Raw genomic sequence first — 26810 nt, forward strand, 5'->3', positions numbered from 1 at the left:
CGGGCTCCCCCTGTCGCCGGGCTCCGGAGCTGTGTCTCGGCCCGTGTCCGCGCTGCTCCGCGGGGCCATGGCCGGGCCCCAGGTGCTGAAGCACCGGCGCACCACGCTGGAGCGGGCCGAGAAGCTCCTCTCCGGGCCCGGCTTCCCGACTGCAACCTCCGGGGCAGGTGGGAGCCGGACCGGTCCGCCCCGCCCTCCGGCCGGGAACCAGCGGCCCGCGGGCGGGCGTCCCCGGGCCGGCGCTGCGCTCGCGCTCGGGACGCTGGGCCGGGGGGTGCGCGGGCGAGCTGCGGAGCGAGCCCCGCTGGGGGACCCGAGCCGCCACCGGCCCCTGGGTCCTGCTGGCCCGGCTGTGAGCGCGGGCCGGGATCGGACGGGTCTGGGTTTGGAAAGCGACGTGGCTTCTCCGCAGTGAAACCCGCTGCTCGGGCTGCGGCTCTGCCTGAGAGTCGCAGTGAGTCCAGCCGTGCCCCGGGGCGGGGGCGATCGGGTGGGGCGTCCCCACCTACTACAGCGGGTGTCGCTGCTCCGAAAGCTTGGAGCAGGCTGCGGGGGGCGGGTGAAGGGACACTTGCAAGCTCCTTTATTGTGCGTTTAAAGGCTTTACAAATCAAAGGTGCTCTGCTGCTCTGTCTTTCCCCTTTGCTGTTTCACGCTGCAGTTAGGCTGGTCAGTTTCACTTTTCTGCTTCTTTCTCTCGGATTCTGACAATGCTTTTGGGTTTCTCACAGTGTAGGAAGGAGGTTCTCCTTTTCACCCTGTGCAGCAGCTCCAGAGAGATCCTCTCACAGACCCATCTGTCTTACCAACACCGCAATCTTCCTGTTATTTGGCTCTCAAATATTTAAACAAAAAGACTCTACAATTACTGCATCTACTCCTGGCAGCTGTCACATAAATCCTTCCTCCTGCAACTGGCTCTGCTCAGGAGGACCCCAGCGTGGAGCCTCATTGAAGTTAATGGGGCTTCTGCATAGACGCACAGCCAATCCACTTAAAATAACTTGCAGGATTGGGGCCTGAATATATGCATGCCCAGGAAACTAGATGTGAGCTAAACAGGATTGCTGCATGTGTGTGTCCCCCTCCAATCCTGCCATGGGGCACAAAGGAGTCAGGTAGGCTGTGTTGGGTGGGAGAAAGTGGGAACCAGCCAGCCTCAAAGCAATACTACTGTTGTCACTTCTAGTTCCCTGCACAGACGTGCACTACTCTGATAGCAGCATGGTGCAGCCACTAACCAGGGGGAAGGGATATGAGTGGTATGATATCAGTGGTATGAGTGTTCGCCTGCTAAACCCAGGGTTGTGAGTTCAATCCTTGAGGAGACCACTTAGGGATCTGGGGCCAAAATTGGTCCTGCTAGTGAAGGCCCAGGGGGCTGGACTCAATGACCTTTCAAGGTCCCTTCCAGTTCTAGGAGATTGGTATATCTCCAATTATTACCTTTTTTACCTTATGTCAACCCCCCCCCCTTGTATTACATTTAAAAAAATCCTTCAGTCCTGTTTTCCTGGAAAAGAACAAACCAATAATTGCATTGTAACCACCTTCTTCAGAACTCAGATGAATGAATGACATGTTGGGTCTAAGACTATGTCACTCTGCTGCTTCAGGAGTGGAATTTCTGTCTGGACTATACATTTCCTCTTGATGCTTTAAGTCATAATGTGACTATTGCTGCTCAGCTAGTGTCTTTAAAATCTGTACAAGTAAATAACTGTACCATGGTATTGCTATATGTAGTTCATGTGAGTTCACTTAGGGACAGATCCTCAGGTGATGTAGATTGTCATAGCTTCATCCAGTGCTAATATGCTGTAACCTTTGCTTGCAAAGGTATTTGTAAGGCGTTGAATGGGGGCTCCTATCATTTAAATAGAAAAGAACAAAAGGGAAACGTTGTTATTAAGAGGATGGTGATCAATTGTTCTCCACATCCACTGAGGATAGTACAAGAAGTAATGGGCTTAATTTGAAGCAAGGGAGATTTAGGATGGACATCAGGAAAATAATTCTAATTATAAGGATAGTTAAGGTCTGGAACAGGTTACCTAGAGAGGTTGTAGAATCCCCACCATTGGAGGTTTTTTAAGAACACCTTGGACAAAGACCTGTCAGGGATGGCCTTCTAGGTTTACTTGATCCTATCTCAGCACAGGAGGCTGGGCTAGAGGTCCCTTCCAGCCGTACGTTTCTATGATGGTGTGATTTGTGGGAAGAAAGAAAATCTCCATGGCTTGGCACTTGTGGTAGTCAAAATATACAAGGCAGATACAGGTGTTCTGCCATTGACCACATGCGCTGCCATTGGTGACCACATGCCACGCTGGGCACCAGGGATTGTCAGGCTAATAAGCAAGAGGATTGTTAGTTTTTTAAAACATTGGGTTTTTTTAAACTGAATGTTTCTGCAATGGTGAACCACTGGGGAAAAACCAAGCATGACAAAGCTTTAGCCTTTGTCGGGAGATCGGGAGACAGATCCTCGTACCTTGGGGTGATTGGCTTTATTGCATGTCATCTTTCCTGCAGGCTTTTCGGGGACACCTGCCCCCTGGTGTCTCTCTCCTGTTTCCAGACCCCAGAGCATCAGCCCACGTGATGAAGCTGTCAGACAAGAATTCAAACCTGTGAAAGTTGGGGACTCCTTTGGACCCACGTAAGTACCAGCCTTAGAGGAACAAAGTGATGTGAATTGATTTTTAACTGACGTTTATTTAAATGAGGAAGTGATGTGAAGTCGCTATTGTTTTTCCCCTTGAGGACACAGACACAATGAGCTGTGTGTGAGATTCCATTTTTACTCCCCAGGTGCTGCAGATTAATCAGTAGGACTGTGTGCAACACCTGTGTGTATGCAACTATTTTTTTCTACACCTAAAGATATCTTTAGTACTTTAACTTCAGGTTACTTGTATGTATTAGCTAATCCTCACAAACCCCTGATGAAGTAGGACAGAAGATATCTAATCCTCCCTGTTTTACATTTGGGAAGAAACTGAGGGATGGAGAAGTTAAGTAACCTGAGGCCTTGTGGCAAGTCAGTGTCAGAGGCAGGACTAGACTGCAAGCTAGGCACTCTGAAATCTCTTTGCTCAGCCATCTACCTCACTCTTTTGGATTCTTTCAGCTCCATGTTTAGGACTTTGATTTTGATTGATGCGTTGGGCCTATCGGCAAATCTCCAGGCAGAACAGAAGGCCTGTGATAATGCTGGGGCAGGTAAAGGAGGTATCATAAATACCTGTTTCTTGGGTGTTTGTAATTTGTTATAAAAATAAACTCCAGACTAAAACTTGACCCAAGAACTCTGGAAGCTAATTACTTGTCTCTGTCCATCCTGAGCCCCTCTCCTCCAACTTGACTCCCATGACAGCAGTCCCTGTGGAATACTTCATGTTAGACTATGGAGGTGCGGGGAGTGGATCTTTGAGACTTGGGCCTTCATGAAATAGGGTTGATTTCATCCCTTTTCTCCCCTTCTGAGGCCTTTCCTGCCTGGTGGGTAGTTGCTCTATCCCTGCAGTCACAATCTCTGGTCTCACTCCATGCTGGTAATGAGAGACCCTCTTTGTGCACCCCTTCTGCTTCCAGCATGGCAGCTCCTTTGTCCTGATTTCTCTGAGAGAGCAGGTCAAACTGTTGCTAGACAGCTGGCTGATTCACTCGACAGCTGGCTGAGATGCCCTGGGTCTTTGGGACCTGGGTGGAATGTGTGGGTGTCTCAATCCAGTTCCTAGACAACAGGTGTCTGTACTGTAAAAGCGCCTCTAAACTTTCCCCCCTTGCTGACTGTCTGACTGGATGAGCCATGGAGAACAAACTGCCCGTGGATGTTCCTGGTGGGTCTGGCTTGATGTGTATGGGTGGAGGCAGAGCGTGGGGTGCTTGTACTGCTGCTGACCATGCCCTATCATACCTGATCTATACAGAGCAGATCTCTGTCTACGGGGCTGTCAGTTGAGCATCTTTCACTCTTAGGAAAAAATAAAAGCAAGCCCTGGCGGGATTGTCTCCTGTGTGTGTTTGTGCATTGGTGTCTGTACATACTATGTGCTTTCCCCACAGACCTCCTTAGAGATTCTACTGAGGCTGTAGTGTCTTGTGCATGTTAACCTTTCATAGGGAAATCCTTAATCAGGAACGGCTCAACATCAGTTCAGAAGTGTATGTACCTGTCTTTCAGGTGGTGGACCTGCTGGTTTAAAGTGGAGCTTAGCATCCCCAGAGAATGGGTGGGGAAGGAAGTGCATCTCCTGTGGGAAAGCGATGGGGAAGGGATGGTGTGGAGGGATGCGCAGCCGGTTCAGGTAAGAGGAAGTGTGTGTGCCAATGCTAGATCTTTCTTAGAAGTATGTCATAGGCAGTGCTGCAATCAATGCTGTTTCCATGACATGTCCTCTGCCTCAGCCCTTTATAATGGGGCTGTCGGAATTCCCTGCCATTTGTTACATGGTTTGCATCAGACTGGATTTGAATTTCCTCTAATTATATAGCGCTTCCCTGTTTTGTGAGGTTTTTAATGCAATATTCCTGACCATTGGTCTCTGGCATGGAATACCCATGGGACTGGTATTAACCCTGCGGTTGCAGCAACTCACCAGGAGAAGCCGACCCTTTCTATGATGTTTTTAGTGTCTGTTTGATGAGGCATGGAGACATGTCCTAGGGAGTTTGAGCAAAATCTTCATTCAGCGGGGTGCTGCAAATGGTCTTTGTAGTAGTTCTACAGGCAAACAGTGAGCACAGTCTCAGTACGCACAACTCCGTGGTAATCTGCCATGTGTCAGAAGGGGCCCCTCTGCTGATATGTATCAACAAGCCATGGGTTAGTGATTCTGTACTGATGCAGCATGGCAGCCATTCCCATTGAACCTGTGTTAACATCTCTGACGTGCGTGTTGTCATGGAGCTATTTTAATGTTCCTCCTCCCTGTCGTGACACACAGGGTTTGACTAAAGAAGGGGAGAAGACCAGCTATATCCTGACAGACAGCCTCAAGGAGGCAGAGCCTCACAGGTGAGCACTGATGCTTGCTGAAATTCAGGGAAACCCCCACCCTGCACTGGTTGGAGGGGCTGTGAGGTACTCTTGGCACAGCCACACCACACAGGGAAAATGCCCAGGCCTCTCTGTTGAGAGCTGTGAGGACCAGTGATGTAGCATTGTCACCTATTGGCTGCTCAGCTCATGAGGTAACATCAGGCTGGATTACAATGACAAGGTTTGTTGATTGCTGTGCTTCAGGGTGTGAGTTGCTCACTAAGTAGGATGAGGAAGAAATGTGTCCCTCGTGGGGTAGTGTTGCACAGTTAGGTTGGTGTAGTATGTCTGTCTGTCTCTGAAGCACTGGCCACCGTAAGAGACAGGATACCAGACTAGACGGGCCACTGGTCTGGCCTGGTCCGACCGTTCCTGTGCTTTTGGCAGATCTTGTTTCCCAGTCTCTATGCAGAGAACACAGTGAGTTGCTCATTGATCTCTGGTGACTTCTGTTTCCCTTTTTCTCATTTCTACAGTCTGACTGTCTATGTGGAAGTTGCCTGCAATGGTCTCTTTGGGGCTGGAAAAGGCAGCCTGATTGCACCTCCTGACCCTGACAAGAAGTTCACCCTGCACAAGGCGGAGCTTGTGGTCTTCAACAGGGATGTCCATGAGCTGCTGGTAGACTTTGAGATACTAGTGGACATGGCCAAGGTAAATACTTCAGTCCTCTGTCTCTTTTATTCTCCAGCTCCTCTATCTCCCTCTCTCCTCCTTTTTTCATGACTTTCCCTTTGGTTTGACCTCCTTCCCCCAGCTCTCCAGCGTCTACCAAAAAGACCTGAAGCAGTAAGTATTTGCCATTGTAGTTTGTGTACAACTGGAAGTGTCTCCTTTGTTTCATCATGTCAGCTAACATCAGCAGCCTCTGAGTTCCAAAAAAGTGAAATGTGTATAGTAGGGGAAGGAAACACCATCTTTGCGTATGTATTGCCTCAGGCTACACGTGTCATTGGTAGAGAGGTGGGAAGTTGGTAGGACACTGCTAATGGGCTGTCCATATGTGCAGCAGTTCAGCGTGCTATCCATCATACAGACTCTCAGCCTGTCCGATATAAGAGTTGCTGAGCTAAGCGTCTCTCTCTTCTCACTCTTGCCCTCCCTCAGTTCCTCGGGGAGGAAAACCAGCGGAGCTTCCAGACACTATATGTGGCCAATCAGATGGTTAACCTGCTTGATGTCACAGACTCCTCTACCTTCCCTGCAGTGCGTCACCTCGCTTCTTCCATCTTTAGGCAGAAGAATGGCGAGAGCCAGCACTCCATCCATGCTATGGGCCACTGCCACATTGATTCTGGTAAGAATGGGTCCAGGGGATGCGTGCTATGGAAAGGCCTGTGGTTAGTAGGGCTGGCCAGTGATGCTGGGTGCTGCCAGAGGGGAGCAGTTCTCAGGCGAATAGGCACTGAGTGTTCTGTAGAAGTGATGCTCTGAGCCTCTAGGATAAGGGACAGGGATATCCCAGCTATCAGCTACAAAATGTATGTAGCCGTGTCAGCCTGACTGGAGATGGTGACTTACCACAAGGCTGGAAGGCATCCTTTACAAAGGGGCATGTCAAAGCCTTCCATGCCCATTCCTTAGTTGCTTTGCCTGGCCCCTAGATTTCAAATTCCCAGTGGGGTTTTTCCTAGTCATGCTATTGTGGGGAAAGGAAGTGAGGTATCCAGGACAGGCAGCAGCCCCGTGAGCTGAGGACTCTTCAGGACTTACAGCCATGCTTCAATCCATTGACATTTTAATAGTGTGATTTTTCCCATGTCTTCACACCCTGCAGTGGTTGATTCTTGTAAAGGCAGCACAGCTTGGATCCCAGATGAGTAGGGCCCTACCGAATTCACCGTCCATCTTTGTGAATTGCATGGTCATAGCATTTTAAAAATCTTTATTGTCACAATTTCAGATATTTAAATCTTAAATTTCACGCAGTTGTAAACAAAGCATGAATATGTATGGAAAAAGAGCAAAATACAAACCTGTAAAGCCCTTAAGTCCGTGTTTCTCAAACTAGGGGTCCCAGGCCAAAAGGGGGTTGCAAAGCTATTATAGGGGTGGTTGCGGTATTGCCACCCTTACTTCTGCACTGCCTTCAGAGCTGGGTAGCTGGAGCATGGTGGCTGCTGGACTGATGCCGAGCTCTGAAGGCAGTGCCGCAACCAGGAGTAGCGCAGCGTTCAGAGCTGGATTCCTGGCCAGCAGCCGCTGCTCTCTGGCCACTCAGCTCTGAAGGCAGTGCCACCAGCAGCAGCAGGTAGAAGTAAGGGTGGCGATACCATACTATGCCATCCTTACTTCTGTGTTGCTGCTGGCAGCGGCACTGCATTCAGACCTTGGTGCCTAGCAAGCAGCTGCCGCGCTCCAGCCACCCAGCTCTGAAGGCAGCATAGATGTAAGGGTAGCAGTACTGCAACCCCTATACAATAGGCTTGAGACCCTCTTTTGGGTTGATACCCCCCATTTGAGAAATGCTGTGTACTTGTATATACTTTTACCCTATAGTATAAAAGAATATAGTACAGGGTGAAAGTACACAAAATATCAGATTTTACGGGGGAACCCAGATTTCATGGTCCGTGACACGTTTTTCACAGTTGTGATGAGGCTCAGTTGTGTCTTTCCAGCCAGGGGAAGGCAGCACAGAATGGGCATTGGCAGGCGACAGGCTGTATGTGTATATAAAATAATGGCCATTTAAAATGGAAAGGCCATGTGGCCACAGTGAGATCAGCCTGCTTCTGTCCCTGCAGCCTGGCTGTGGCCATACGAGGAGTCTATCCGCAAGTGTGCTCGCAGCTGGGTGACTGTTGTACGCCTGATGGAGAAGAACCCGGAGTTCACGTTTGTCTGCTCGCAGGTGAGTTGTCATCTGCCGCTCTCAGGTGGGCAGCAAAACTCTTGGAGCAAAGACAGGAGGAAGGTTAGTGCATATTCTAAGGAGCATGGTAAGTGGCTGGGAGAGGGGCTGCTATGCAAGGGACTTCTCTATCCCTGGTCTCCAAGTTGTTTCTACCATGCTCCCAAGCCCAGATGCCAGGTGTAGATTTCAGCCCAAGCCTCCTGCCTGGTAGCTGTCCTGCCAGGTCTGGGACCAGTCCTATTTGCACTGAGCTCCAATGCCTGCTGAAAATTCAGGTTTGCAGCTGCTGTGAGTCAGAAGCTTTAGACAAATTGGATAATCTCTAAAATAATCTCCGGGTGCTTTATGGCTCTGTCTTCTTTGCAGGCCCAGCAGTTTGAGTGGGTGAGGAACTGGTATCCTGGGCTGTACGCTCAGATTCAGGACTATGCCAAAGAGGGACGGTTCATACCTGTTGGCGGCACCTGGGTAGAAATGGTAAGGTCACGGCAGCCCTTCTGCATTGCCCTCTGAGTCTTGTCTCTAACAGATCAGTTACTGAGTCTCAGATGCCTTCTCTTAACATCTTCTTCTGCTCAGACCCTCAAGGGGAATCATGAGAGGGATTTTGGAACCCAGCCCCTAGCCTGGGGAGCCCTCCCCTCTGGAAACGTAACCCTAACCCTACCATTTGGAATACTAATGGTACCTGAAGACCACTACCCTTTAGAACCCTTATCCTAACTCAGGGACCCCTACCTTTGGGACATTAATCCTAGGCGTTGGGGCCTAACACAGTGACTCCTACCCTTTGGAAACCTAAATGTATCCTGGAGAGCCCTATACTCTGAAACTTTAACCTTCACCAGGGGAGTCCTATGCATTGGAAACCTAAATATAGTGTGAGGAGTCCTCTCTGTTGGAACCTTAATGCTACCTTGGGGATCCATACCCTGTGGAACCCCGACCTTAGCTTGGGGAGTCGCACCATCTTGAATCCTAATGCTTGCTTGCGCAGCCCTGTTACCCTAGCTCTAACCTCTGGAACCCTAACACTAGCCGGGGTGTCTTATCGATTGGAAATCTAACCTGAACTTGGGGAGCCTTGCCCTCTGGAACCCAACCCTAGCTGCAGGAGTCTTATCTACGTGAACCCTAGCCCTAGCCTTGGGAGCCCGACCCTCTGGAACCATAGCACTAGCTTGGGGAGTCCTATCAACTGGAATCCTAGCCCTGATCCAGGGAGTCCTACCCTCTGTAACCCCAACTGTAGATTAGGCAGCCTTATACCCTGGAACCATAACGCAGTAGCACCCTCAGCTGTATTGTGAACACAGCTCTTCCCTTTCCCCAGACTCTGTTACCCTCCCCGGCCCCCCTGGAGGGTGTGTCAAGTCCATACATGACTGCAGTGTCTCAGCTGGGAGCTGTATGGATTGGGCCTGCCATGGGGTGCATGCTACTGGGGTGGCCACTCTCCTTTCTCTGCTGGCAAGCGGGGCAGGAGATCTGCATAGAATTCCTCAGGGCTGCCATTATCTCCCAGGACGGGAATCTTCCCAGTGGCGAATCAATGGTGCGTCAGTTCCTGCAGGGACAGCGGTTTTTCCAGCAGCAGTTTGGGAAGCTTTGCTCGGAGGTATGTGTTCCTCCTCGGTGGATCCTCTACATGTTCCTTCTCTGTGGGGGTGGGGAAGTGATCCATGTGGTCCCTTCCAGAGCTGATATTCCCGGTGTCTCTGCTTCATTCTTGGTGGGACACGCTCACTTTGGAGTGATCTATCTAAGGTATGTATGTGGCCCATCACCGTGGTATTTGAATTCTTTCAATCTCTTTTGTATCTATCCTCATGCGCCCCTGTGGGGAAGGGCAGTGCTGCTATTCTCACTGTATAGATGGGAAAACTGACGCACAGACCGGCCCAGTGACTCGTCCAAGGTCACACATGAAATCTGTGGCAGAGCAGGGACTTTATTCCAGGTCTCCCAAGTCCTAAACTAGTGCCTGAACGGCTGGACCATCCACAAGAAATTGCAGCTGGAGGCTGCTAGGGCCTCGGATATATTAGTGCAGCGTACCTCTTCCTACCCCCCAGTACATAGGCCTGGGCCAGTTCATATAGCACCCACTACCTAGCAATATTTTCTCCAGGCTGAGGGGCCCTGTGGAGGGCATTAGGGCCACAGTGATACGTGGCTCATTATATGGGGTATCCAGAATTTGGGCCTGTTCCCATCTCGGCTCTAGAGATGTATGGAGAGATAGGTGCACCCGACTACATTGTCTGAGAGACATCTGAGCAGGTGATGGGATTGTGTTTCTCTCTCTCTCTCACGTTCTGTTCTCTGCTCCCAGTTCTGGTTGCCAGACACTTTTGGATACTCGGCCCAGCTGCCCCAGGTGATGCGTGGCTGTGGGATACGATGGTTCCTCACTCAGAAACTCAGCTGGAGCCTGGTGAACACCTTCCCGGTGAGCTGGTCTTTCCTGCTGTGGGGGGTGTGCACATGTGTATGGGAATCTGCCCAGTGGGCTCGCTCCTGTCATAACTATGAAGGGAAGGGTAACAGCCCTCCTGTGTACAATACTATAAAATCCCTCCTGGCCAGAGACACCAAAATCCCTTTACCTGTAAAGGGTTAAGAAGCTCAGGTAACCTGGCTGACACCTGACCCAAAGGACCAATAAGGGGACAAGATACTTTCAAATCTTGGTGGGGGAAGGCTTTTGTTTGTGTGCTCTTTGTTTTGGGGGTTGTTCGCTCTGGGGACTAAGAGGGACCAGACATCAATCCATGCTCTCCAAATCTTTCTGAACCAGTTCTCATATTTCAGACTTGTAAGTAACAGCCAGGCAAGGCGTGTTAGTTTTATCTTTGTTTTCTCAACTTGTAAATGTTCCTTTTGCTAGGGGGTTTACCTCTGTTTGCTGTAACTTTGAACCTAAGGCTAGAGGGGGTTCCTCTGGGCTCTTTGAATCTGATTACGCTGTAAAGTTATTTTCTATCCTGATTTTACAGAGATGATTTTTACCTTTCTTTCTTTAATTAAAGCCATTCTTTTTAAGAACCTGATTGATTTTTCCTTGTTTGGATCTGGACTCACCAGGAATTGGTGGGGGGCAAAGGAAGGGGAATGGTTAATTTCTCCTTGTTTTTAGATCCATGGGTTTGGATCGGTGTTCACCAGGAACTTGGTGGAAAAGTCTCTTAAGGCTACTCAGGGAAGGGTTATAGTACTTGGGAGGAAAATATTCTGGGGAGGCAGTAGACAGAGTTTCCCTGATAACTCATAAATAATTTGGGTGGTGGCAGTAAAACCAGATCTAAGCTGGTAGTTAAGCTTAGAGGTTCTCATGCAGGTCCCCACACCTGTACCCTAGAGTTCAGAGTGGGGAAGGAACCTTGACAGGCCCTCATTCAGAGAGCTCACCAGAGCTTTACGTGAGGCTGACTGGATCAGGTAGTTCATTAGCCACGACAAGAGAAGATTTGGCTACTGATCACATCATGATAAGGTTCTGAAGTATGACGCCAACAGCTTTGAAAAGTTAATGGTGAGCAACCAGAAGTTTCCTTTCAGTAGGTCCTTGGACTCGTGCGCCCCATTCTGGCTGTCCCTGTGGTGTCCCCCTGTGAAGCTGTAATAGACTCCCCCTTGGTGACATTTTGCTCTCTTCCAGCACAGCACCTTTTTCTGGGAAGGCATCGACGGCTCCCAAGTTCTGACCCATTTCCCGCCTGGCAATTCCTATGACCTAAAAGGTCGAGTGGAGGAGGTGAGCGGTATGACATTGTAGGCAGATGGGTATGCTTCTGTCTTTCTGTCCCAGCGTACCCACCTTGCAAGGGAATGTCACCGCCATCTGGGCTGTAAGCAAAGACTGTTGGAGGGGAGTGCCACATAGCGAGTAGGTGGGGAAAGGTGATAGGACAAGCAGCTGGGGGCTTTAGAGGTTTGGAGTAAAGCCCAGATTTGTCTGTCCATGCAATGTGTCAGAGCCTTGAGTTTCTATAATGAGCTGCATTTTAAAGATAAATTCATGGGGGAATGGGGAGCTGATGAGTCTCTGCAGGAGGGCTCTCAGCTTCTCCAGATTCTCCTGTCTCCCTGGGCCCTGGTGGATGTGTCCCGGGAGGCAGAGCTGAAAAGAGAATGAACATGGTGAGAAGACAACAAGCTAGTGCCTGATCTTTACGCCTGCAGGGCTCTCCTTGGCTTGACTATGTGAGGGCTTGACACTACGTGTCATGTGTATACATAATCTTCTCTAGATGCTGAAAACCATGAACAACAACAAAGACAAAGGCCGTGTGAACCACAGCGCTGCTCTCTTTGGGTTTGGAGACGGAGGAGGTGGCCCGACTCAGAAGATGCTGGACAGGCTGAAGAGAATGAGAGATACGGATGGGCTGCCCAGGTCTGGGGAGGCTCTGCTCTCTCTCCTCATCTGTCCTTCAGAGCTCAGTGCCGACTGCTGACTCTTGAGAGATTTCTGCTAACCCCTTTGGTCCTAGCATTCTGGAGAGTGGGGCTGGAGGGAGCTGATGATTCACGGCTGGGGCTGTTGCTTTCCCACTTGCAATCCATCAACTCATGCTAGGGAAGGAACCACAGGGCTCCTCGTTCCCTCTGCAGTGGGCAGCAGCTGCTAAGCCTGTCCTGTTACTATCTGCATTTCTCCCTCATAGGGTTCAGATGTCCACACCTGACCGTTTTTTCTCTATGCTGGAGAAGGAGAAGACCCAGTTGTTCACCTGGACAGGAGAACTGTTCCTGGAGCTACACAACGGCACTTATACCACCCAGGCCCAGGTTACCACTTGCCCGGGATGGGAGGGGAGATAAGGCAGTGGGTGGAAACTATCTAGATCAATGTTAACTCTGACCAATAGGGAAGACTTCCACTCTGAATCCATCTCCTTGGTGTGCCATCACTGGCGCAATTTAGCGCCATAGTAGGACCCGATAAAGACCTTGTGATTCTCTAAAGCTTTGAGCCCATGTAATTTTCCCAGTTAGTCCAATATAAGTTATCAGGACAGAGCCCTATGTGCTACAATGATTGGTGCTCTGACTGCACCATGAAAATTAACAGAAAACTCCCATCGGCTTGAACCCTAGTGTAGACAAGACTCTCTTGCAGATGGTCCGTTTTGAACGCCGTTTCTATTTAAGCTCTGTTCCAGCGTAGACACACCCTGTTTCTAGTCGGTCCACTTTCTAGGTCTCATGCACTGGCACAGCATTGGTGGGTTGGGGTTTTTAGCACTGCTTTTGGTTAATTCAGGTTTTCTTCTTTACAGGCCTTAAGTCTCAGCTTTAAACTATTAACAGGGTCTCTTTGAACTGTGTTTGAAAACAAGAGGGATGCTCTTGTTTGAGCCAGAGATGAGCTAAAGCTGTTCATTGGCTCTCAGGTTGATTGCTGAGCCACTGGGGGTTTTCCCCGTAGTAGGAAGGGGCCTTCAGCCCTCAGTTGAGTGTGTCTCGCTGCCTGACCTCTGTAAACATGGTACAGAGAGGCTGCCACCCAAACCCTGTTGTTTCCAAAACTGACACAGCAGCAGTGGTTGCTGCTATCGATTAACAGAGCATTGTGGGAAGTACCATCTTTCAGAACAGTTAGCTAATTTCTGAGCGACTGAAATCTCTGCTGTTACAGTGGGAGGGGCTCTGGAGAAGGTACCGTCAGGGAAAAGAGAATCTCATTGCTATTTGTGAATATATAATAGAATATTAGGGTTGGAAGGGACCTCAGGAGGTCATCTAGTCCAACCCCCTGCTCAAAGCAGGACTGATCCCCAGACAGACTTTTACCCCAGTTCCCTGAATGGCCCCCTCACAACCCTGGGTTTAGTAGGCCAATGCTCAAACCATTGAGCTATCCCCCAGTAATAGATACTGTCTGCATCCCAATGCCTGATGTAATGTTTTGCAACAGATGGCAAAAATCTCCTCTGATATAGCTCTTCCTGTTTTCACCTACTTTGGGATCAGATAAAGAAAGGGAATCGGGAGTGCGAGCGGATACTCCATGATGCTGAAGTACTGAGTAGTTTTGCTCTGACCCAGAAAAATACTTTCCAGTATCCTTCCATCAAACTGCAGCATCTCTGGAGGTAAAGTAGTTCGTCCGAGTGCCACCATTGATTGGATAAAGCTGCAGTGATAATTGGAGCCCTGTGCCGATACAGAAATTTGGATCTGCATCCGTGATAATTAACTTGTATCTGACCTGCAATCCCCACTCCCCCTTTTATATGCATCTGCATCCACACCCTACCTCACTGGTAGAGCTCTGCGCACATACAAAAATTTGGACCAGCATCCAGTCCGCAATCTGCAAAGATGGTAACAAATGCAACCGCATCCGCGGATGCAGATATCTGCGGATATAAAGTGGATAACCGCAGATTTGCAGGGCTCTAGCGTTAAGCACACTCAGGTATATAAAAAACAAGCGGACACAGTGTTCTCATTAGATGAGATAGTAACAAACAATATATTAAGTAGCAAACCAAAAAGTAGCCTCGTTCATTTATAGCTTAGACCAAACCCCAGACAGTCTCTCAACAGACTGATTTAGAAGAATTCATTTTATGGAGAAGTGTCAGTTGCCTGTCTATCAGAGGCTATTAGAAATACCCCTCTGGTCCTCAGGAGGCTGAACTGTTGTGTGCCACAGGCAGAGACCAGGAGACACTGATATACCACCAATGCCCAAGGTTGCTGCCAAAGCAGGGAATTGAAGGAACAAGTATATTTGTTTCTGTGAATTCCCAAACCTGTGCCCAGAAAATCCTCCCAGAAAAAGGCTAGGAATGCCTGGCTCAGGTGACTGCTAAGAGAGCTCCGGGCCTTTGAGCTGGCTGCACTCTCTCTTGTCTCCAATAGCAGCAGAGCAGGGTCTGGCAGAACTCACATTTTTGATGGATGGAATGAAAGTGGTGACCTGAAACCAGAAGGCCACAGTTACCATGTGCATGTGAGAACTGCCTGGCTGTTGCAGTCCCCATCAGCCATCAGCAAGATACAAAGGGCTTTGTCCTCTAAAATGAGGGTGGCATAGTTCATTCATAGTGATACTAATCCATAGCTGTCTTCTGGTTCTTGCCTTGGTCCCCCATGCTCAGGTTGCTGCTCCTGAATCAGTTCCATGACGTGTTGCCGGGCAGTTGTATCCAGCTAGTTGTGGAGGATGCCATGAGATACTATGCAGGTGAGGAGTGATTTGTACTAAGAGACTTTTCCTGCCAAGTGGGTTGGGTTCATTGTAACACCCTCTGTCAGGTGGGTTTTGAAAGGTGGTGTTGCTGATTTCTGATCTGACTCCTTGCCTGGTTTGGTGAAGGTTTGGTTGTGGTTTGGTTTTGTTACAAGCTCTAGAGGCATCGGGGACTCCATATTAATAGGTGGTGCTCTTGATGTTGGTAATAACAAATGGGACCCGATCTGTTTTCCTCCTCTGCGCATCCTGCTTCCACTGAGGTTGGTAGGAGGAAGGACGCCCTAGTGTCCTGGGCCATGGCCCTGCTGCACTCAGCCAGTCTGCCTTATGCCATTTGTCGATACCCAGAGAAAACAAGCCCCAACCGTGTCTGGTTACACAGAGTCTGACAAGCAGAGGACCCCCCCACACACACACCCTCCCTGCAGGTGGAGACTCCTCTGCAGGCCCCAGGAGGCCTGTGAGACTGGAAGAGACCGTGCATGTGAAGGATTGGTTTGAGCAGTGGGGATGGGGAGGATTGTTGGGAGGTTGCTAGAAATGGCTGCAGAGATGCATCAATTCCAAGGCTAGATGGAACCATTGTGATCATCTCACTGACTCGTAGACTTTAAGACCAGAAAGTACCATCATGATCATCTAGTCTGACCTGCACATTTCTGGCCACAGAACCTCACCTACCCCCTCCTGTAGTAGGCCTCTAACCTCTGGCTGAGTTACTGAAGTCCTCAAATCATGATTTAAAGACTTCAGGTTACAGAGAATCCACCATTTACACTAGTTCAGCAAGTGATCTATGCCCCATGCTACAGAGAAGGCAAAACCCCCCCAGGGTCTCTGCCAATCTTACCTGGGGGGAAAAATTCCTTCCTGATCCCAAATGTGGATATCAGTTAGACCCTGAGCAAGTGGGTGAGATCCATCAGCCATATATCTGGGAAAGAATTTGCTGACCTCCCATATGACACGGGCCAGAGAACTTCCCCAGAATAATTCCTAGAACAAATACTTTAGAAAAAAAATCCAGCTTGGATTTAAAAATTGCCAATGATGGAGAATCCACCACAACCCTTGTAGGTTGTTCCAATGGCTAATTACCCTCACTGTTAAAAAATATATGTTTTATGGCCAGTCTGAATTTGCATGGAAGACAGAGGAATGTTAGGATGGTGCAAGGAGGGAATCCAGAGTTTAACTGGAAAAAATGCAGCCCAGAGTTAAACACACCAGATGAATGGAAGGGAGTTGGGGGAATTAGGGTTAAGAGTAAAGAGAATTTGCTTAGTAAGATTAGGCATGATGGGGCAAATGGACCAGTAAGTCTTAGGCCATTGTGTACTGCATCCTTTCTCTCACTCCGTTGCCTTTTTGAATGTCTCTAAAGGGCCTAGCCAACTTTGGGGTGCTCTGTAATTAATAATACAGTAACTCCTCACTTAACATTGTAGTTGCGTTCCTGAAAAATGTGACTTTAAGCGAAACGATATTAAGCGAATCCAATTTCCTCATAAGAATTAATGTAAATGAGGGGGTTAGGTTCCAGGAAATTTTTTTTTCACCAGACAAAAGATGTGTGTGTGTGTATAAATTGTGTGCACACACACTCACAGTGTAAGTTTTAAACAAACAATACTGGTACACAGTGAGATGATTGTGAAGTTTCTTGAAGTGGAGGAGTCAGAGGGTGGGATATTTCCCTTACTGCTAAATGATGAACTAGCAATTCTCTGAGCCCTCAAGGGTTAACTCTCTCACTCTGCAAGGCAGCAGGAATGGAGGGAGTATATGTGTGTGAGAGAGATGCTGATTTTCCCCTTTAAGTACACTGCCTTGTTAATTAGATCAGCTTGCTGAGACTGCAGCTGCTGCAAGCTCCCTCCATCCTGAGCTCTGGTGTGTCCCACCCTGTTCTATGGAAGATGGGGTAAGGCGGGTGCAGGAGCAGAGGGAGGGGGACACTCTGACATTAGTCCCCCTCTTCTCCCCTTCCCCAAGCAAGCAGGATTCTTGGGGAGCAGCTCCAAGGCAGAGGGCAGGAGCAGCACATGGCAGGTGGGTGCGGGGAGAGTCAGCTGAACTGCAAGCAGCTGCTGCCCAGGGAACTTAGGGGAATGTGGAGCTGATGGGGGGCTGCCAGTCCACCTTGGTTACAAGCCCCCGCCAGCTAGCTGCAACGGGCTGCTCCTCCTGCAAGCAGTAGACAAAGCAGGCAGCTGCCAAACAATGTTAGAAGGGAGCATTGCACAACTTTAAACGAGCATGTTCCCTCATTGATCAGCAATGTAACAATGAAACAACATTAACTGGGATGACTTTAAGTGAGGAGTTACTGTAGACCGCTCTGAACTGAAATGCCTTTTCTTGGCCCAGAAATCCGTAGCACGGGTGGTCTCCTCATTAAAGATGCTGTTCGGTCCTTGTTTGGAGAACTTTTGCCGACTGGTCCCAAGACAGAAGAAAGCCTTCTTGTTCTGAACACTTTGCCCTGGGAACGGACTGAAGTCATCTCCAGGACTGGAGCAAAGACCTTAGGTGCCATTGTCCTGCCTATCTAAAGACTTGCAGATCATCCCCCACAAAGCACAGATGCACCCTAAATCTTCTGGTAGGAGGGACAGGAGCAGGGGAGGTGGACCTGGAAAACTAGACCAACAAAGTGATGGCTGTCTAATTCCAGTCACATGGAGGATACAGAGCCATTGCCTCTCACACAGCTGAGACAGACATTGGCTCATACATTATCTCTAGATCAGGGTTATCCATGATCTCTAGAAATAGTCTCCATCTCTCTCAGCATCACATGGAAAATTATTTTCACGTGGGAAGCTCCTGGACATCAGAGCAGGGGGGAGGTATTTCCTAATGAAGAGGGGGCCCAATGGCACGGAGTGAGAGAGAAGACATCTCATAAAGGGAAAAGCATTTGAGTGAAGCACTCTGCCTCTCTTCTTTCAGCCCTGGTGAAGGTGCCTAGCATGGGCTACTCTGCTGTGGAGGATTCGTTAACACCCCCTCATCCTGTGACGGTGACAAAACAGGTGAGCCACCCTGTGGGGTTCTTTGCTTGCACATTAGAAAGCTCCATGGGCAAAGCCCAAGCTGGATTTGCAACACCGTTTTCAGTAACTTGTAGCATTGCGCGCACACACACACACGCTCACTCACTCTTTGGCTGGTGTGGAGCCTGTGCTCTCTTCTGATTCTTTCCTCTTTCTCACCAGGCAGATGGCTCTGTGACCATGGAGAACGGGGTTATCGCAGCTCACCTGGACTCCATGGGGCGTGTGATGTCACTTCACTTAGTGCACTCGGGGAGGTATGACGATTATTCATTGTATTTATTGGAGCCATGACTGAGGGTCAATCCAGACTGGGGCCTCGGTGTGCCAGGCAGTGGGCAAATACAGGAGCAAATGGACCCTGCCCCAAAGAGCTGATGGTCTACATTGGTTTTAGTTAACATTAATAAAATATGGATCTGCTCTCACTGAAACCATCTCCAGTGATTCCATCTTGCCTGGACAGACTGGGGTGTGAAACCCAGTGGGGACTAATTTGAGGTCTCCTCTTCTCAGTTTCATCATAACTAAGGCCACCTGTGGGGCTTGAACATCAGCCAAATGAAAGGCTGGTTCATTTCTCCTACCTAGTCTCCTCCCAGAGAAGCTAAAGTGGCAGGTGTCTGTTTCCAGGCTGTTGGAATGTTGTTTCAGGTCATGGAATTCTTGTGTCATTCACCACAGCTTCTTGTTCCCTTGCTGATCTTCTGCCTCTCTGCTTTGTTTCAGAGAATCAGTCCAGGATGGTCACTGCGCTAACCAGTTTGTGATATTTGATGATGTTCCCTTGTACTGGGATGCTTGGGACGTGATGGATTATCACCTGGAAACCAGGTAGGTGAGCAGTGCATTATGGGTACCGGTACTTCTTTAGGACTCTGCAAAGCTCTCTGCCTCTTGGGATTGTAGCAAAGAACCAACTTTCCAGAGAGAGGACAAAACTTCTGCAATGGAAAACTATGTGCTTGTTCTTTTCCAACTCTTTTTGTCCAAGGGAGTAGTGTAGAATAGTGTAAGATTACACAGCACCTGGGAGGGGTTCTAAGAATTCCTCTGGTGAGAAAAATGCAGCCTCAGGTGGGTGGGGAGTATCCCTGCTTGTCTTCTGAGTGTAGGAGCCTTACGTTAACCTTTTGAACACAGCTGTCACCCCCTGAATCTTAGCCCTTATGCTTGACATCTGTTTTAGGAAGCCAGTCACAACCCTTCTGAAGCCTCTGGCGATTGTCCTGGCTGGGGGCCTGCGAGGAAGTGTGAAGTTCTCTCTGCAGATCAGTGAGCGGAGTGTCATCACCCAAGAAGTCATCCTGGATGCCATGTGTCCTTATCTTCGATTCCTGACCCAGGTTTGGAAAGGCTTGTTCAGGCCACGCCCTCCTTATACAGACTGCTGTTGGGGGAGGAGAGAATCCCAGAAGGATGAGTATGTTGCAGGAATGGAGCATAGAGATGGCAAAGATGGATGACCGGGGTGAGGTCCAAGGAAAGGTTGCATCCTGATTAAATTTGCAGATGATACCAAACTGGGAGGGATTGGAACTGCTTTGGAGGATAGGGTCATAATTCAAAATTATCTTGACAAATTGGAGAAATGGTCTGAGGTAAACAGGATGAAGTTTAACAAAGACAAATGCAAAGTGCTCCACTTAGGAAGGAACAATCAGTTTCACACATACAGAATGGGAAGTGACTGTCTAGGAAGGAGTATGGCAGAAAGCGATCTAGGGGTTATAGTGGACCACAAGCTAAATATGAGTCAACAGTGTGATGCTGTTGCAAAAGAAGCAAACATGATTCTGGGGGTACGTCTACACTACGGGATTATTCCGAATTTACATAAACCAGTTTAGTAAAACAGATTGTATAAAATCGAGTGCACGCGGCCACACTAAGCACATTAATTCGGTGGTGTGCGTCCACGGTCCGAGGCTAGCGTCGATTTCTGGAGCGTTGCACTGTGGGTAGCTATTCCGTAGCTATCCCATAGTTCCCGCAGTCTCCCCCGCCCCTTGGAATTCTGGGTTGAGAGCCCAGTGCCTGATGGGGCAAAAATCATTGTCGTGGGTGGTTCTGGGTAAATGTCGTCAGTCATGCCTTCCTCCGGGAAAGCAACGGCAGATAATCATTTCGCGCCCTTTTTCCCTGGATTTCCCTGGCAGACGCCATAGCATGGCAACCATGGAACCTGTTTTGCCTTTTGTCACTGTCACCGTATGTGTACTAGATGCCGCAGACAGAGGCGATTCAGCAGCGCTACACAGCAGCATTAATTTGCTTTTGCCTATAATACGGGGCAAGTGTACTAGAGATCCAGTGTATCAGAGAACCAGAGAGCACACCCGCTCCGTGTCAGATCCCGCAGGAATGATGAGCTGCATGCCATTCACAGGGGGTGCTCCTGCAACAACCCCACCTGTTGCTTCCCTTCTCCCCCAGCCTTCCTGGGCTACCGTTGCAGTATCCCCCCGTTTGTGTGCTGAAGTAATAAAGAATGCAGGAATAAGAAACAGTGACTTGTTAGTGAAATAAAATGAGGGGAAGGCAGCCTCCAGCTGCTATGATAGTCCAGGCAGTACAGAATCTTTTCTTTACACATGAAGGGCGGGGGCTGATGGAGCTCAGCCCCCAGTTGCTATGATGAAGACGGTTACCAGCCGTACTGTACCGACTACTGGGAATGACCGGGAGGCCAGTCAGGAGTACTTATGGGATGATGATGAGGATGGATACCAGTCGTATTGCACTACACCATCTGCCACAAGGCTGATGATGACGACAGATATCTGCCATAGTGTACCATTACCCACCAAGGAGGGGGGGCGAGGATGCTACAGTTCAGTGCCGCAGCATCGCGTCTACCAGCAGCATTCAGTACACATAGGGTGACATTTAAAAGAGTCAAGAGATGATTTTTTTCCCTTTTCCTTCCAGGGGTGGGGGGTGGGGGTACATTGACGAGCTATGCCCTGAACCACCGCGGACAATGTGTTTGACCCTACAGGCATTGGGAGCTCAGCCAAGAATGCAAATGCTTTTCGGAGACTGCAGGAACTGTGGGATACCTTGAGTCCTCAGTCCCCCCCTCCCTCCATGAGTGTCTATTTGATTCTTTGGCTTTTCGTTACGCTTGTCACGCAGCAGCGTGCTGAGTCCCTGCTATGGCGTCTGTCTGGAGATTTTTTAAAAATGCTTTGGACTTTCGTCTTCTGTAACGGAGCTCTGATAGAACAGATTTGCCTGCCCATACAGCGATCACATCCGTACGGTCCATGCTGGAGCTCTTTTTGGATTTTGATTTCGGACTGCATCGCCACCCGTGCTGATCGGAGCTCCACGCTGGGCAAACAGGAAATGATATTCAAAAGTTCGCGGGGCTTTTCCTGTCTACCTGGCCACTGCATCCGAGTTCAGATTGCTGTCCAGAGCGGTCAGTGGTGCACTGTGGGATACCGCCCGGAGGCCAATACCATCGATTTGTGGCCACACTAACCCTAATCCGATATGGTAATACCGATATTAGCGCTACTCCTCTCATTAGGGAGGAGTACAGAAACCGGTTTAAAGAGCCCTTTATATCGATATAAAGGGCCTCTTAGTGTGGACGGGTGTGGCATTAAATCGGTTTAACGCTCCTAAAACCGGTTTAAACGCGTAGTGTAGACCAGGCCTGGGATGCATTAACAGGTGTGTTGTGAGCAAGACACGAGAAGCCATTCTTTCGCTCTACTCTGCGCTGGTTAGGCCTCAACTGGAGTATTGTGTCCAGTTCTGGGCACTGCATTTCAAGAAAGATGCGGAAAAATTGGAGAGGGTCCAGAGAAGAACAACAAGAATGATTAAAGGTCTTGAGAACATGACCTGTGAAGGAAGGCTGAAAGAATTGGGTTTGTTTAGTTTGGAAAAGAGAAGACTGAGAGGGGGCATGATAGCAGTTTTCAGGTATCTAAAAGGGTGTTATAATGAGGAGGGAGAAAACTTGTTCACCTTAGCCTCTAAGGATAGAACAAGAAGCAATGGGCTTAAACTGCAGCAAGGGAGGTTTAGGTTGGACATTAGGAAAAAGTTCCTAACTGTCAGGATGATTAAACACTGGAATAAATTGTCTAGGGAGGTTGTGGAAGCTCCATCTTTGGAGATATTTAAGAAGTTAGAAAAATGTCTATCCGGGATGGTCTAGACAGTATTTGGTCCTGTCATGAGGGCAGGGGACTGGACTCGATGACCTCTCGAGGTCTCTTCCAGTCCTTGAATCTATGAAAATCCTAGGCAACCCAAGACCGGAACTGGAGGAGAATCAAGAAGCAGCCAAGATAGTGAATGTTCGTAACCAAAGACAGGCATGTCTCCTCACTGGAGGCAACACCTATCACCTCTGCTGCCTCTCCTGGATGCCCCTATTCCCATCTAGCCTTTACTGCATATAACGGGTGGCTAAACATACCAAGAGTCTGAGCTGCATACAACAGTCTTCAGCTCCCAACTGTTTGCCACTGTCTCTCCACAAGGAGCTAACACCCGGGAGCTGCAGGCAGGGGCCACTGAGGGTAAGGGGTGTGTGTGCCTGGGAGGGCATCACTCAAGCTGTTGGAGGGGCGAATATTTTAATTTTGCCCCCCACCCGCAGCAGGTGCCAGTTGTCTCTGGCAGAAGCCCTGAGCCGCACCATCCCGCTGCAGGGCAGAAGCCCTGAGCCTCCCCCCACTTCTCCTCCCCAGTCTGGTAAGGGGAGAATGAGGAGGTCTGTGGGGGCTCAGTGAGCTGCATTTTAACTGTAAAAGAACTGCATGTGGCTTGCGAGCTACAGTTCGGCCACCCCTGCGTATAACGAAGCACTTCGGAAGAGCTTTGGGATTGTTTATAGCCACTGGGATGGACTGATGTGATCGTGTTTTCCCATGTTCCGAGGCAATAGAGAACAGTCCCAGGGCCAATTTTAGTCCTTGCTCAATACTTTCCTGCTCTTGCCCTTGGGTGGGGTTAACTAGCTGGCAGACAATGGGGAGTTCCTGGGGAAGCTAGCTCAGGGGAGCCACTGTGGTGAGGATGACACCATCTTTCCCGTCTCCCCCACAATGACCTGAGCCTCCTTTTGGCCGCCCCGTTTGCTCTAGGTTGACTGGAATGAGGCTCATCGATTCCTGAAGGTGGAGTTCCCATTGCGGGTTCGGAGCATGAATGCAACGTATGAGATTCAGTTTGGGCACCTGCAGAGGCCAACGCACTGGAACACATCCTGGGACTGGGCTCGGTTCGAGGTAGGAGGGCAGTAGCCTGGGCCCTGCCCCTGCCCCTGCTCTCTAGGCAGAAATAGCTCTGATAGATCGACATGGTCCCTTCTTTCCCCATCCTGCGTGCCCTCTGAGAACAGCTCGCCTCGGACCACGCCTGCCTGCTGAACCTGCTGATAGGCTGCCTCCTGGGGGGAGGTGAACCCAGCAGGAGCAGAGTCCCCATATCCCAAGAGAGCAGAGCTTTAAGCAGGGACCGCAGCAAGAACAAAATCTTGGGTCGCTGAGTCGGTGCCACTATTCAAATCTTTCCTAGCCAGGGCACAGATACGGCTTTGTACACTGACATAGCAAAGTACCAGCCTCCCACTGCCCAATCACGAGCTCCCTCCGGGGGATCCAGACGGGGGCTGAACTGTCTCGGAATGGCCTGTGATTTGCTGTTGTGTGGAGCCGGCCTGGGGCAGACAAGGCTGCATTTCAGAGTTAGTGGGTCATGCAGTTCCCCAGAGCTAGGGAATTTGCATCCTGGCCTCACTGCAGCTGCTGGTCAGTTTGATGAAGGAGCCCGAGCTGCCTTTCCTTCATGGGGACTAGCTTTCCAGTTACTCTCCTGATTGGTGCAGCTAGGCTGTTTACAGAGATTGGCCCTCTGCAGAGCCCAAGGGGCCATCATCTGCTTCCCCCAGCCACCCTTTGTGTTCTTGATCAGTAGGACAGTTTGTGTGGCACCCACCTTGCTCCACAAATAACCATCCCAGGTGAGAGCCCCCTAATGCCAGGCCGGTTGTTTCCCCAAGGTGTGGACTCACAAGTGGATGGACCTGTCTGAGCATGGCTTTGGGGTGGCATTGCTGAACGACTGCAAATACGGCGCATCGGTGCACAAGAACGTGATGAGCCTCTCACTGTGAGTGGGTGGGGGGGCGGGTCTGGGCAATGGATGCCTTGGTTTACAGTTCTGCTCGCTGGGGATGCTGCAGTCCCATGTGCACTATTGTTTAACTTTGCAAACGCTGTGGTCTGCACCTTGTATATAGCAGTGGGATTGGACTGGAAATGGAAGCCCTAGTGCATATTGTGCTTTAGAATGTGTCTCATTTATAACGGGATCCGCTCTCTGCCCCATCCCGTCAAGTACGGAGATGACAAGGTTTTAACCCTTTCCTGCAGTGGTGAGGAATTCATGCCACTAAGGATTGCCTGTCACTGATATAGTTACTGAGCTTGCAGCACCTTGCTCTCTGTGGTGGGATCAATTTCTTGAATACTTTGATCCTAGTGTTGGGTCAGTGTTTGGTGACAAGTCAAGACAGAACCTAGGCCTCTGGCGTGTGAGTGCAGCGAACGTTTGTAGTCTTGTGGCAGGAGTTCCTCCCGCAACAGAGCCTGACTGTGGTGCAGTTTTCAGGGGTCCCTGCTGCGTGATGGAACAGCAGGGTGGTTTGACACCGGTAGTGCACATGCACTAGCATTTAAAGGGAGTGGGGCTGGTTCTAGGCACGGCCAGTGGAAGAGGCTTAACCCCCTTAATCCATTCCTCTCTCCAGGCTGAGAGCACCAAAGTCACCAGATGCCACTGCAGATATTGGACCCCATGAGTTCACCTACGCCATGATGCCTCACAGGGGTGAGTTTTGTGGGCTGAGCAGCACAGCACTGATATGCCCCCTAGGAGCCTGCCAATTCCTGAAGGGAGCATGTGGGCAAGGAAAATAGCTCTCTCCCGTGAGGGACTGCAGCACAGCGACTGTGCCATCCCCAGTGAGACGGGAGCTGTTGCTGTTTCTTACTGTGCTGCACGCTTAGCTCCTGACAGCTGCTGTTGTGTTCTCTGTGCAGGTTCCTTCCAGGAGGCGGGTGTGATCCATTATGCCTACAACTTGAACTTCCCTCTGCACACTGTACCAGCTGTGTCAGCACGGTGTCCAGCCTGGAGTGCCTTCTCTGTGCATTCACCAGCGGTTGTGCTAGAAACCGTCAAACAGGCACGTGCCCCAAAGAGAGATGAGGGGGGCAGCGGTGTGTTGCAAGATGCCAGCTGCGGTATCTGCAGACACAAAGCACTGGCAGTTCTTGTATTAGCATTGTGCGTTGTTACAGCACTTTGGATTGACAGAGGCCAAGTGCCCTGCAGGAGCGTTAGCTACAGCTCTCAGTCCTAGTCCAGTGATTGGACCTTTCCATTCATCCTTAATCTGCCCTCACCTCCCAGATCTTTGACATTCAGCTGAGCTGGGCAGGAATTTCTTATGCTGACAGGGCAAGCAGTGTGGGCTAGTGGTTATAGCAGGAGTCTGGGAGTCAGGCAGCCTGGCTCGCCGTCTGGACTTGGGAGAATCACACTAGGCAAAATCTTGCACTCAGAGCAGTGGCAGCTTCTCTTCCATTTTTAGGCCTTCAGCTTACAGTGCTTTAGGCCTGATGCTCAGAGTTGCTGAGCGCCCACAAACTCCCCTCCCCCCCACTGCAGTGAAGCATTTGGCAATCAGGTATCATCAGTCATCTGGCTGATCCTGAGAATAATGTTTCTCTCTGTCCATGAAGGCTGAGGACAGGCTGGACGGGCTGGTGGTCAGACTGTATGAGTCACATGGCAGCACTGTGGTCACGTGGCTCCAGACCTCCCTTCCTGTGAAGGAAGCAATCAAGTAAGTAGGTGGGGGATGGGAGAGGCTGCTGTCAGACCTTGTATTCTGGGGCTTCAGCTTCATTCTCTCTTTCTCTTCCTTCCCCAGCTGTGACCTTCTGGAACGGCCAGACCCGAGCAGTCATCTGCCGCTGGAGGAGCATGGCCTGAAGCTTTCCTTTACGCCATTCCAAGTGCGCTCTGTCCTTTTGATCTTGAGGCAGTAAGAGGGCTACCGCTGCTGGCAGCCCAGCCCCTATCCCGGAATCGGGCAAAAATCACTGTGCTCTGGGCGATTCACTAGCTTCTCAAATCATGGACGCGTCGATTCCAGCGCTACACAGTGGGGTAGTAAGGAGTTGCCCCTTCTCAGTGTGCGGCAAAGGGCGGTGTCAGGACAGAGATCAGCAGCTTCTGGGCTCAAGTCAGCGCTGATTCTGTGTGTAAATGCCTGACTGGCGTGCCATGGCCTTAGTAATGCCGGGGGGGTGGGGAGATCTCGATTGGGTGCAGGGGGGCGATCACAGAGCTGGTGTTGTACTGACTTACCCCACAAGTGGACATCCTCAATAGACTCCTGTCCCTTTCAGGGGAGTGGTGCTGGGGTTTGAGCTTTGATAATGGTAGAATCGGTTTCCTTTACTGTGTGTCCTACAACTCTAACAGTCCTGTGCTTCCCTGTTTACAGGCACGTCACTGTTTCTGTAGACACGCAGCGTCTTTTCACCTGGTCTTTCTGTAAAACCTGAGCATTAAACACTGAATCACGTGCTGAGTAAA

The 26810-nt window shown here is 49.9% G+C and overlaps 1 protein-coding gene across 1 annotated transcript; it reads left to right on the top strand.

The window, feature by feature from the left end:
- MAN2C1 (mannosidase alpha class 2C member 1) lies at positions 1-26810 on the top strand. Its single transcript, XM_039490294.1, is given in 28 exon segments — positions 1-143; positions 146-167; positions 2536-2593; positions 2595-2662; positions 4190-4313; positions 4953-5023; positions 5524-5701; positions 6155-6344; positions 7795-7901; positions 8271-8381; positions 9430-9522; positions 10240-10356; positions 11566-11661; positions 12158-12303; positions 12575-12698; positions 13884-14005; positions 15020-15105; positions 17485-17646; positions 18070-18152; positions 18336-18430; positions 18903-19007; positions 19363-19519; positions 23285-23428; positions 24202-24311; positions 24952-25031; positions 25244-25389; positions 25949-26052; positions 26140-26810. Coding segments are annotated over 28 exon segments (3093 nt in total). The 5' UTR covers positions 1-67; the 3' UTR covers positions 26258-26810.

This window comes from Mauremys reevesii, linkage group 10, assembly GCF_016161935.1.
Source record: "Mauremys reevesii isolate NIE-2019 linkage group 10, ASM1616193v1, whole genome shotgun sequence".
Lineage (NCBI taxonomy): Eukaryota > Metazoa > Chordata > Testudines > Geoemydidae > Mauremys > Mauremys reevesii.